This window comes from Cnephaeus nilssonii (assembly GCF_951640355.1).
Source record: "Cnephaeus nilssonii genome assembly, chromosome: 7".
Taxonomy (NCBI): Eukaryota; Metazoa; Chordata; class Mammalia; order Chiroptera; family Vespertilionidae; genus Cnephaeus; species Cnephaeus nilssonii.
This window is the reverse complement of record NC_137078.1, coordinates 95055033-95067202: the sequence shown is the minus strand read 5'-3', so window position 1 is coordinate 95067202 and position 12170 is coordinate 95055033. Positions and strand designations below refer to the sequence as shown.

Below are 12170 nucleotides of genomic sequence, written 5' to 3'. Positions count from 1 at the left end.
TCTTTGGCCCCTTGAGTGTGGCTCTTCCACAAAATACCACGTGCGGGCGCACGCGTACAGTGCGATTGAAACTTCGTGGCCCATGCGCAGAAGTCGGTTTTCGGCTCTCAAAAGAAATTTCCATCATTGTCCTGTTGATATTAGGCTCTGTTGACATGAGTTTGCTGACCACTGGCCCAGTCTGAGCCCTGCCTTTCTGACAGAGAATGGTACCCCATAGCTGTGCAAAGCTCTCCGGTAGACACCAGCCCCCGACCCCCATAGTTACCCCAACATCAGAACTAGACCCCAAGCCCCCGCCTCCCCACTCGACCGTGGCCAGCCAGTCCTGCTTCTTGTCCGGGGGCTTCAGGTTCAAGGTCCTGGCCCTTGGCGGACACAAAGCTCCGGTTTCCTCTGTCCTCACTCTCCAGGCTCCCAGGCCCCCTTTCCCACGGGGTCTCAGTGCCCCTGTGGCCGGGCCATGGCCCAGGGCGTGGTCACACTCCTGCCAGCCCTCAGGAGGAGGTACCTGTAGGTTTCGGGCAAACAATTTAAATGATGCTACAAACACCCCAGCAGCTAACCATGGTGGAATGTTTATTATGCATTTCTATCCACTTGGGTGACATTCTCACGACAGTCTTGGATGGGTCCTCCTGGTGACCCTGAGGTTCCCTAACTGGCCCAAGATTCCCCGCTGAGTGCAGGCAGACCCGACCAGGGGAGGCCCCGCCCCCTCCGCGCCCGCCCCCAGCTCAGGTTGGCTCTGTTCTTCTCCTCCGCATCTCTGCCGCTTGGCCCTCCGCACAGTCACTAGAGGATCTTGAAGACCAAAAACGGAAAAAGAAGAAAGAGAAGATGGGATTCGGCTCCATCTCCCGCGTCTTCGCCAGAGGGAAGCAGCGGAAGTCCCTCGACCCCGGCCTCTTTGATGGTACCGCCCCCGATTATTACATAGAGGAGGACGCGGACTGGTGATGCCCGCCTCCCTTCGCCTGCTGCCCGGCGGGCGTGTCTGTGCGTGTGGGTGTGCGTGGGGCGTGCGTGGCGGGGCGTGCGGGGCGTGGGTGCTGGGTGCGGCCAGGCGCGGGCGCGTGTGACCCCCTTCCCCTTGCGTCGCCACCTCTGTAATTGATGTACATACTACACACGTGTGTGACTCTGTCAACTCTCTGTCGTCTTCGGCGCGATGCGGTTGTGTTGTTAATCTGGGTTTGTTTCGTTCTGTTCTGTTTTTTTGTTTAGTTTTGTTTCCCTTTTGTTTTTTTTATGTTTCCTTTTTGTTCGGTTCGTTGGGTTGTGTTGTTCCCTCCTGTCCCCTCCCCGCCTCCTTTCTATGAAACTTGAAAACTTGAAGGACTGCTGTGTATTTGTAAATAACAAAAAAAAACCACGATTGTGCACTCCGTGCTTGTACATGTCCCTCGTCCAAACTGCTACTTCTGGAGCCCCTCTCCCCGAGGATGTGGTCTGTCTCCCCTGTCCCCCCGCCCCGCCCCCGGTGTGAACGTGCGGGACCAGACCCTGTGCTCGGGGTGCGCTCAAGTCACTTTAACCACAAAACGCCACTGTCGCCAGGGTAAGGTCCCTCTCCGCAGTCTCGGAAGCCCGGCCGGGGCGGCGGGCGGGGGTGGGGGGGCCTTGTCTTGGCTGGGTTTGTTGAGGTCCAACGGGATCTTTTTCACGGCCTGCCAGTTTTTAAATTGCGTTGCCATTTCTTTCTTTATGGAAAAAAAAAAGAAAAAGAAACCGAAAATGGTTCCGTTTAATTTATTTGCACAAATGCAGAAGACGTATTCTATCTAAATTATTACATAAATCTTGGAGTGTATATTTTTCCACGGGGCGGGCGGGCGGCTGGGTTTCTGTCGACTTGTCTATTCTCTTATCATGCTGCTGCCAAACCGAGCGAGGTAGCGTCGAGGGTGGCCAGGAGCCGGGGACTGTGGGATTTCAGAGCTTTTTCAGAGCTTGCTTTTTTCCGTTCTCCCTCCTGCTCTTCCGCCCCTGCATGCACGCGCGCTCCACCTTTCTCCCCACTCTCTCCAGGCCTTTCTCTCTCTCTCTATTTATCTGAACTGCAGAGCACTGACCTCAGTGAGCAGAGCGCATCCTGCAAGGGTCACCTTCTCTCAGGTCTGTCTTTGGAGTGAGGTTGGATACGGGGGGAGGCAGCCAGTCCCGTGACCCTGCAGCATCCGTTCCTCCTGCAGCTGCGTCTCATCCTTGGTTTCCTCTCACCTTGGCAGGTGTCCTTGGTGGGCGGGGGGAGGGCTGTTGGGGACACGGTGTCCAGCACCAGGGCCTCTACCGTCCCCGTCCTGGTTGGCTCCTCCAGCCACACTTAGCGGAGCCTCTCGGGATCCCCGGGACCCTTCCTCCAGCCGTCCCGGCAGCCTGACCCACTCGCCCCAGGAGAGGATGGGCAGGACCATTTGCCTGTTTGGGAGCTGTGTGGGCCCCAGTGAGGCTTCCTGGCAAAGAACCGGCTGCATTACATGTGGGGTGATGGAGATCACGTGAGCTGGAAGCCAGGGCCTCCCAAGGCCCGAGACGAGCCTCCCTCTTTTGGCCTGTGAGTCCCACCCCAGCCCCTCCCACTGCTCCACCTTAACTACTGACAGCTCAGCTCGCACACCCCCTCAACAACAGTAGTTGCGCTTTCTGCTCACAGCAACACTTGCAGCTCTCACAAAGAGACAACATGTTCATGTGCTGGAGAGTCTATCAGAACGGATAGGGTCTTTTGTCCAAAGTGTCTAAAACAAACAGAAAAGCCCCGTCTGCCCCCCCCTTTCCTTCTGACCCGGTGCGGGGTTGGGGGGGGAGCAGGCCGGGCACGTACTACGCTCCCTCGGGCCTCCGTGGCCACGCCGTTTAGCGGGGAGACCAGAGCCCACGTCTTTCTCCGCGGAGAGAGATTTTAGAAAACGCTTTCTCCCCCATGAATCTTTTTTTTTCTCTTTCGTTGATTGATTTTTATTGTTTTCCCTTACGAGAAAATAAGATTGCAACCACTCCCGGTAATGATTTAGTAGCTCCTTTTCATTTCAGTTTTTGTAAATTAGGAGATAATTCTAAGAGTTGCTAAGGATGATTTATTTAAGAGAACTCCGTCAAATAGCGAATGAGTTATGGGTAACATTAGATGAAAATAACCTTTCCCGTGGGAAAGGTTTCTCGAAGGCATGGATGCAAATATAAAATATTTAAAAAAATCTAAATAAAGCTTATTTTAAAATATTACCGAACTCTATGTTATTTGATTGCTTCTATGTTGCTCTGGGTGGGAGGCCAAGTCCCCATAACCCGCTCCTTGGGATGGCAGGGCTAGATCCCCAGGGGTGAGGGGCGGCGCCGGGGAAAGCTGGCTGGGCTCTGAGCCGACGGAGGGGCTGAGGCCCGGGTGACCTCCCAGAAACACCCCGTCTTTGCCGGCTTCCCTCCAGGCATCCGGGGCTGCCCGAGGTCCTAATACCCCAGTTCGGAGCCTGGCACCCCGGCCCTGCGTCCCCAGCTCAGCGCCCAGGTCAGCTTTCATCGGCTTCCTTCTCCTCCTGCCGAAGCCAGAGTAAGCCAGGCTTTTCTGAACCCCAGGAGGTCCCCCAGACGCAAAGCCTCCCCCAGGAGACTCCACAGTGTGTCCTGAGAAGGGGCCCCGGGTACCCCCATCCCTGATTGCAGCCAGTGCCTCAGCCTCTATCTCCCAGCCTCAACATAAAGCTACTCCAGCTGTAAAACTAACCGGAGGGTGGCCTCTTACCTCCCCTGTCCTTTCTGCTGGAAGGAAGCGCAAAGCCCCGGATAGCAGACCGTACCGAGAGGCTGCAGAGCTCAGGACTCGAGGAGCTAGGGCAGTGATCGGCAAACTCATTCGTCCACAGAGCCAAATATCAACAGTACCACGATTGAAATTTACTTTTGAGAGCCCAATTTTTAAAACTTAAACTTCTTCTAACGCCACTTCTTCAAAACAGACGCGCCCAGGCCGTGGTATTTTGTGGAAGAGCCACACTCAAGGGGCCAAAGAGCCACATGTGGCTCGCGAGCCGCGGTTTGCCGACCACGGAACTAGGGCCTCTCCCCCCCCGCAGTGCTCAGCCCGGCCCCACATTAGAATCACCCGCGGAGCTTTCAAAACACCGCCGATGCCAGGCCAGCACCCTGAATCAGTGTTAACCTTCTCTGGTGATTCCGAGGTGCAGCCGGGCCGGAGGACCGACCCCCGGGCCAATCGGAGGAGGGCACGTGGCCTCGAGATGCCACTGCTGCCCCCTCCCTGGCCCCGTGCAGGCATCGCCCATCAGGTAAAGGGCCGCCCCGCCCCGCCCAGGGTGGCTCCCGATTTCTTGGCTTTACGAAGCCCCCGGCGGCCGCTGCCCGTCCGTCGGAGTTGGCATACGAGGAGAGAGCCTGTTGGCCATCCCAAAACCAACCCACCCCCCACGCCGGCCCAGAGGAGAGCGACTCGGCCAAGATCCCAGCTCTCGCTCCTACAGCCGTGAGGCCTCTCAAGGGCTGGGCCCCACCTGGTTCAGATCTTGGTGGCTCTGCCCAAAAGCCGCCCTCCCTCCTTGTCATCGTCTCGGACACCTTGTCCCAAATGGCCCACCTTCGAGTGGCGCCTCTTAGTGAGAAATTGAGGCAGGGCGGCCAGGGCATCCGGGCCAGTGGGAGCTGCACCGTTGGCACCTGCCAGGCTGCCCTCTGCTCTCCTGCAGCTCTCCCGCGTGCTGGTGGGCTCCGACAGGTGCCCCTGATAATAGCCGTAACAGTCCCAGCTAACACGACTAAGCACGGCCCGCGGGCCAGGGCCTCGCTGCGCACCTGACACGTGTTAACTCCGCTAACCCTCCCACGGCCTACGTGACCGAGAAAACAGGTTCAAGCGTCCAGGGTCCGGGAGCCCCGTAAACAGTAGCACTGGGCTCCAAACCTGGGGATGGAGGCGCTGGTGGAGGGCAGAGCAGACACGGGCGGCCGGCACAAGCCCTCCGTTGGGAGCCGGGGCTCGCCTTCATTTGCTCGGCCTCGGCGTCCCCCTCCTGACCCAAACCTGCAGCCCCACCCGCCACTCCAGGTGCCAGGTCCCCGGAGGAGCGGGGGCCCAGGAGCCGCCTCACTCCAGGGCCGCACCGTGTCGGGCAGCTGCTGTGAGCTTCACTCTCCGGGCCTCGGGAGCCAGGTGCGGCCGCTGCCACGTGTGGGGTCAGCCGCCCTTTGACGATGTGCGTTTAAAAATACCTATGGCCCTGGCGCCCAACACCTGCGCTGTCACAACACGGGCCTCACAGACATCCCTCCCCCGGCCCAGCTGCTCCCAACAACGGGCCCTTACGCTTTCTCAACTCAACCCCACCCCCGCCACGTGGGCCAGAGTACCCCGTGCCCCCTTCCTCCCGCCTGTTCCCACTGCCTGTGGAAAGAACCTGGTGGTCGTGAAGACAAGGGGGAAGACCTGCAATTAACTTTTTCTAGAAGGACAGACTCATAACTTGAGATGATAAAAGAAGGCCCTGGAAACTTAAAATACCTCCGGAGTGTGACCGTGACTGTGTTAGAAGTTGTTCAGCCACTTCCCAAGGTACCACCAGGTTCTTCTTCCGCGGGGAAGTGGGAGCAGGGGCGCGGGAGGGGGCCCAGGGTGCTTTGCCCCACGGGGCAGGGGAGGGGTTGAGTTGAAAAAGCTTAAGAGCCCGTTGTTGAGAGCAGATGGCCGGGGCGGGGGGGGGGGAGGGAGGGAGGGGTGTCTGAGGCCCGTTTTGTGTTGTGAACACGCAGACATAGCCCGTCACCAGTGCAGTATCTCTGTACCGGCAGCTTGAGGGTATGAATCTTTTTCTTTTTTTTTTTTAATATGTTTTATTGATTTTTTACAGAGAGGAAGAGAGAGGGATAGAGAGTTAGAAACATCGATGAGAGAGAAACATCGATCAGCTGCCTCTTGCACACCCCCCACTGGGGATGTGCCCGCAACCAAGGTACATGCCCTTGACCGGAATCAAACCTGGGACCCTTCAGTCCGCAGGCCAACGCTCTATCCACTGAGCCAAACCGGTTTCGGCGAGGGTATGAATCTTGACGGCAGGGGTTCGGCTAATTCAAACCTGAGCCACCGCTGCCGGCGCCTGAGAGCCCAGGTACTGAAAACAGGCCAATACACAGGCCGCGCAGCCCAGGCCGCGCCTGCCGCCCCCAGCAAACCGAAGCCACGAGAAAGTGATCCCGGGAGGCCTGAGCTTTAGAAGCAAGAATAGCAGCAATGGAAAACCTTGACCTTTTCCCCCTGAAAATGGCAGGACTTGGAGCAGCCGGCCCGTCCCCTCCGGGGAGCCGGCGCGGTGGCAGGTCGCAGCTCTGGGCAGCAGCCGTGCTTCCGGATCCGCGTCGCCGGGAACCACTGGCCGACTGCTCGTTGGCGTTTCTGAGTTTGGGGGTTTAGAACTCTCTCGTTGCTTTCTTAGTGGGTTTCCGGTACGTAGCAGTGAACAGCCCCAAAGTAACAAAACCCACAAAGCTGCATGTCATGCTCCACCTGGAGGACCCTGCAGCCCACCCGGGGGGCCCGGCCTGGCTAATCGCTCCAGCTGTGGCCCGTGAGCCTCAGTCTCCTCACCTCTGAAATGGGCGTAATACCCCCTTTCCCTGGAGGCTCAGACATAACAGCCGCGTGTGTTTTGGAGCCTGGGAAGGACAGTGTGTGTTCCTTGTGACCTGAGTGGATTCACGTTCCCTCGGAGGGAGGAGAAACGCAGGAAGCAGCTTGACACGCACCGTTAGCCCGAGGGAGGCGCATGGATCCCGCCTGTCCCGGGTGAAATCAGGGCATGGGGCTGTGTGCCCAGTCCTCAGGGTCCAAATTCGGGTCCACTGTTGCTCTGGGAGGGAATCCAGGTTCCTCCGTCTCGGGACAGGGAGGGCTGGAGGCATTTGCCCGTGGATGCCGCAGCACTGGCCTTTCCCGAGTCCAGGAGAAACGTCCTCTCTGCTGTGGCCACACAGGCCAAGTCAGGCCGAGGGGGGACGGAGGCTGCCCAAGGCTGGGCTCCTGAGGTGGAAGTCCCAAGGGCCGCCCTAGGGTGGCGCATTATGAAGACGTGTCAGAGCCAGAGAGAAAGACCGCTATTGTCCTCGCCTACAGGTGACCACACCTGGGCACAGGGAGGCCTCGCCCCAGGCCCAGCTAGGAAGCGGCAGAGCCGGGATGCAGCTCCCGGATGAAAAGCACTAACAGGAAGCTCCGCTCTTAGCTGTTGCACACGGGACCTCCTGGATCAGGGAGCTGCGTGCATATCGAACATGCTCCACACGTGGGCTCAGCTGCATGCGATTACGTGGGGTGATGGCCGCAGGTATAGACCCTCTGCTCAAATGAAATCACATGATAAGGTAAATAAGCCAAAGCTTTCACGCTTGTAGACCCTCTGCTCAAATGGGCTTCAGTGCAGACTTCCGTTGGAAAGTCCACGTTATCAGTAACTGCTACGCAGTCCCTGATCAGCCACACAGATTTAAAAATATCTATGGGACCGCGTGCTTCGCCAGGGACATCAGGAAGCCTCGCTAGCCTAGCCAGCCCTGTGCAGGCTCTCGGCTTTGGGGCTCAGTTTCTCCACCCTGGAGAGGAAAAAACTGGAATAAGCAAGGAGTTTGCAAACTGTGTTCCATGGAACCTTTAGGGGTTCCTCAGCGGTCCCTCAAAAGATTGCCTTAGCTGGTGAAAGCACTAACAGGAAGCTCTGCTCTTCGCTGTTGCACACGGGACCTCCTGGATCAGGGAGCTGCGTGCATATCGAACATGCTCCGCACGTGGGCTCTGCTGCATGCGATTACGTGGGGTGATGGTCACAGGTGTAGACCCTCTGCTCAAATGAAATCACATGAGAAGGTAAATAAGCCAAAGCTCTCACGCTGTAGACCCTCTGCTCAAATGGGCTTCAGTGCAGACTTCCGTTGGAAAGCTTCCCCGAGGGGCCTCCGAGGCAGGCGGAGACCACCCTTCTGGGCAGTTCTCGGGGAGGAGCCACCCCCGAGCAAGACCCCAGGCTGCCCCCCAGGTGCTGGTGACCAGCCCTTGCTGGGCCTGCTGAGCAGAGCACGGGGCTGGCACAGCAGCTGCTGCCCTGAAGCACTCGGTCCCATAGATATTTTTAAATCTGTGTGGCTGATCAGACACTCCCGGGAGGCCATTAACCAGCACCTTGGGGGCAGCAGTGCCCGGTTAGTCCCAGGGAGGGTCCCCCATTTTCCTCGAGGCACACGGCCAGGAAGTGGCGGGGCGGGCGTCCAGCCTGGATGAATGCAGGTTCTGATGTGATGGCCACCATCTCAGGTTTTGTCTGGTCTGTGGTGACAGACCTCTGCAGAGCGTTGTGGGGCCTGAGACCTCTGCAGAGCGTTGGGGGGCCTGCTGGCCTTGGCCTGGGGCCAGTGGTGCCCCATCAACACCGGTTATGAACCCTAAATAGAGAGTACAGCTACCTAAGCCACACTCTGAGGAGAGATGGGGGGCCGAGCAGCTGCTGAGGGTCCCACAGGGCTCCGCCTACACCCTGCTCCCAGCCTCCTGCGGAGGCCCAGCCTCAGCCCAGTGCATCAGGAGTCCTGAGCCTGGCTCTGAAGTCCCAGCTCACAGCTGGGCCAGTGACTTGCTGGGTGACCATGGGCAAGTGGGTCTCCCTCTCTGGACCTCAGGCTCCCCCTAAAACAGACCAGGGCAGTGGTTACCCATCTGTGCCCTCTGGAGTCTTACGAGCCCCTGGAGTCCTGGACCACCTCCCCTGATACTCAGTCTTTCAGCCCAAAGCGTTGGTTTATTTGTCTTATAGATTGATTTCATTTGAGCGAAGGGTCTGCGTGAAGCCAGCGTGAAATCCATGAGTTAGGTCAGTGGTCGGCAAACCGCGGCTCGCGAGCCACATGCGGCTCTTTGGCCCCTTGAGTGTGGCTCTTCCACAAAATACCACGTGCGGGTGCCCACATACAATGCGATTGAAACTTCGTGGCCCATGCGCAGAAGTCGGTTTTCGGCCTGGGTGAGTCTATTTTGAAGAAGTGGTTCTAACGCCAAGCCACACTCAAGGGGCCAAAGAGCCGCATGTGGCTCGCGAGCCGCGGTTTGCCGACCACGGAGTTAGATCATCGGAACGCCCTCCAAGGAGGGGAAGAGGCAGGGGCTGCCTCAGGCCTCCCCCGGCTCCCCCCAAAATTGTGGAAAAGCCGTTCTCCATGGGCACCCCAGACTTCCTCTGTTCCCCACGGCAGAACAGGAAAGTGGGGGCTGCTCATGGCCCCCCCACTCCTGGCTTCTGAAAGCCTGTGAATCAAGGGACATAGACACTCCCGGGAGGCCATGGGGTGAACCACAGTGAGACCGAATCAATGCCCCTCCGGGTCACAGCTCTCTACAGTGTACGACGCTCTTTCCGAGGCAGACGAGGGTCAAGGTTAAGAGTGTCGATTCTGGGCAGACTCTCTGAGCGCGAACCTTAGTCCTGACATTTGCTACCTGGTAACCTTAGGCAAGTTGCTGAACCTGGCTGTGCCTCAGTCTGCTCACCTGTACACTAGGGACCGTAAGAGTGTCCGAGGGCGGCTGCCAGGATACAGGGAGTCCATGTATGTAAAAGGCCTGGCTGGGGTAGCAGTGAATGTCAGCCACGATGAGGAGGAGACGATGACCGTGAGCTCACGCCGGCCTGTCACCAGCCCCGTGAGACAGGCGGAGCAGGGCCCTTTGTACAGATGGAAAGACTGAGGCCGGGTAAGTTCAGCAGCACACCCATGCTGCCAGAGCCAGCCCAGGGGTAGGTCCGGAGGAAGTGAGAATCCGAGAGCTGACGGGCTCTCGGTGGCCTCTCACCCACTCCTCTCTGCCAGCAGGAAGGGACGTGCCACCGCCAAGCAGGGCATCCGAGGCTGATCTGGTTCCGAAACCCAGGGCTCCTGACTCCCAGGCCAGTGCTCCACAGACCACAAGGTTCGGCCGGGAGAACTAAAGCTCTGGGTCAACATGTTTTGGAAGCAACGCGTGGTGTCTCCAGTCCTTAGAGACAACCCATTAGCTTTTTAAAACTCTGACAAGTTCTGCAATGAACAGATATTTCACTTTTCTCCACCTTGTTTCCCAAACTTGATTGCCCACAGACAGTGCCTTTGTATTCGGCCCACGGAGCGCCCTCTGGGGAATGTTGGGATGGGGACTTCTTCTGCTTTCTTCCGTGCTGGGAGGCCCCACGTCAGTGGCTCGCTGAAGGTTTCTAAGCATGCCACGTTTCTGATGGCGCTTGGCCACGGAAAGTCCCTGTGGCTCACGTGGGATTCCCGTGTGCCTTAAGCAGGAGGGGAGCCAGGTGCGAGGCAGTGGAGTCTGGACCTCCATCTACGTGAGCATCCCCTTTGCTTAGAAAACCTGGTCCGTGGCAGCATCTGCTGACGGTGGAGGGGCGCTAAGAAACGCCAATCCCGGGTGTTCATTCTGCTGCTGTCCCGGTCCCAGGTGTAGACAGAGGGCCGAGCCCATTGCCACAGGGCCCTGAAGCAGGGAGAGGAGGGGGCATGCCTCCTGCCAGGACATCTGGCCCCTGTCACCCCACCAGCTCGGAGCTGCCTAATTGCTACCTTGGGACAGGCCAGCGATGCTGGAGTCACTTCCAAATCGGCTGCACAGTGCTAGCGTCCTTCCTTTTAGGAAGCCGCTGTCTCGGGGGCGGGGTGTGTGTGTGTGTGTGTGTGTGTGTGTGTGTGTGTGTGTGTAATCTATGGTTCTGGGCCAGGGAGGGAGAAGGCCACTCTGACGCTGTCACCGCGGTGACTGGGGAGGAGGCTCTGTAAGCCAGAGGGAGTTTGAGAGCCATCTATAAACCGATTGCAGCTCAGGGGTATGAACCATTCATTCCCAGGTTCCCTCGGTCTGGTGTGTGTGTGTGTGTGTGTGTGTGTGTGTGTGTGTAAGAAACACTCGTTTTAGCGATAGCCGGAACCCAGCAGAGTCTATAAAAACCAAGCAGCACAGGGAGGGGTGTGGAGGAGCAATCCAGGCTTGGGAGCCAGGTCTTTGGGTTTGACCACTTAGCTCCGTGACCCTAAGCCAGTCACTTAGTCCCTCTGAGCCTCGGTTTCCCCCTCTGTAAAATGGGCATGGAACGGCCTGTCCCCCAGGGCTGTTGGAAAGGTGAATAGATGGATAGAAGCCGCTAGCCGCAGCGCTGCAGGAGACTCGGCTGAGAGCAAGTGCGGGCCAGCACGAGAACACACAGGCCCTCCCAGGGCGTTTCTGAGCTCCACATTCCCGTCTGTAAAATGGGCCTGTGGAACCTCGTGCCCACCTCCCAGGGCGGATGCAGCGTGCTCACAGCCACGGATCCGGGAGCTGCAGGCAAGCGTTAGCAGCAGGGCCGTGGGGCCTCTGGTGGGAGCTGGAATGACTTGGACTCACGGGGCCACTGCCCAGCGTGTGGAGGGCGACAAGGACTGTGCTGGGCACTTACACGCTTCTTTCCCACTCGGCCTCAAGCCCAGAGGCCCATGTGGCCAGGGCGGCGGCAGGACCGGAGTCGGCCTACCGGTGGCCCGAGAGCCCAGCCAGGTGACTCAGCCGTTTCTCCTGGCCGTGGCCGGGCTCTGTGGAGCTCAGAGACTGGGAGGGCGGGAGGGAGAAGGGAGGGAGTGCTCCTCCTTCAATAGAGGTGCTGATGGGCCCGACAAAGGGGGACTCACTCTCACCCAGAAATCCCAGAAGACACGTGGTCATCAGTGTGGACGCGCAGGGAGGCGGGGAGGGTGTCAGGCTGAGGACTGAGGACAGAGATGGGCGAGCAGATGCTACAAACCAAAGCCCTTTTTCAAACACAAGAGCCCGTTGATAAACATTCGCCAGCACAACGTGGTTCAGGGCTTGCTCGGTACCCAAGTTCCTTCGGGGGCAAAAAACAGGCCCATCTTCCGCCTCCTGGAATGTGCAGGCTAGAGGGAGGCACGGACGCTCATCCAATAAGTCCACAACCTTAATTAACCCCAGCCATGAGAGGGCGCTGCAGGGACGCACCTGGATTGACATGTGAGCGGGGATGGGAGTGCGTGCGGGGGGTGTGAGTGTGAGCTTGTGAGTGTGAGCGGGGATGGGAGTGCATGCGGGGGGTGGCAGGCCTACACCAGTGACCAGAGGAGGGTTCCATGAAAGAGGAGAG

General features: G+C 58.5%; 1 protein-coding gene across 2 annotated transcripts in view; it reads left to right on the top strand.

Annotated features, from left to right (window-relative positions):
* KAZN (kazrin, periplakin interacting protein) overlaps positions 1-12170 on the top strand; it is a 340583-nt gene that overhangs the window by 310022 nt on the left and 18391 nt on the right. For both annotated transcript variants that reach the window (XM_079777753.1, XM_079777754.1), the window contains exon 8: positions 793-916. In XM_079777753.1, the coding sequence (XP_079633879.1) occupies positions 793-916 (124 nt within the window). The remainder of the gene's footprint in view (positions 1-792; positions 917-12170) is intronic.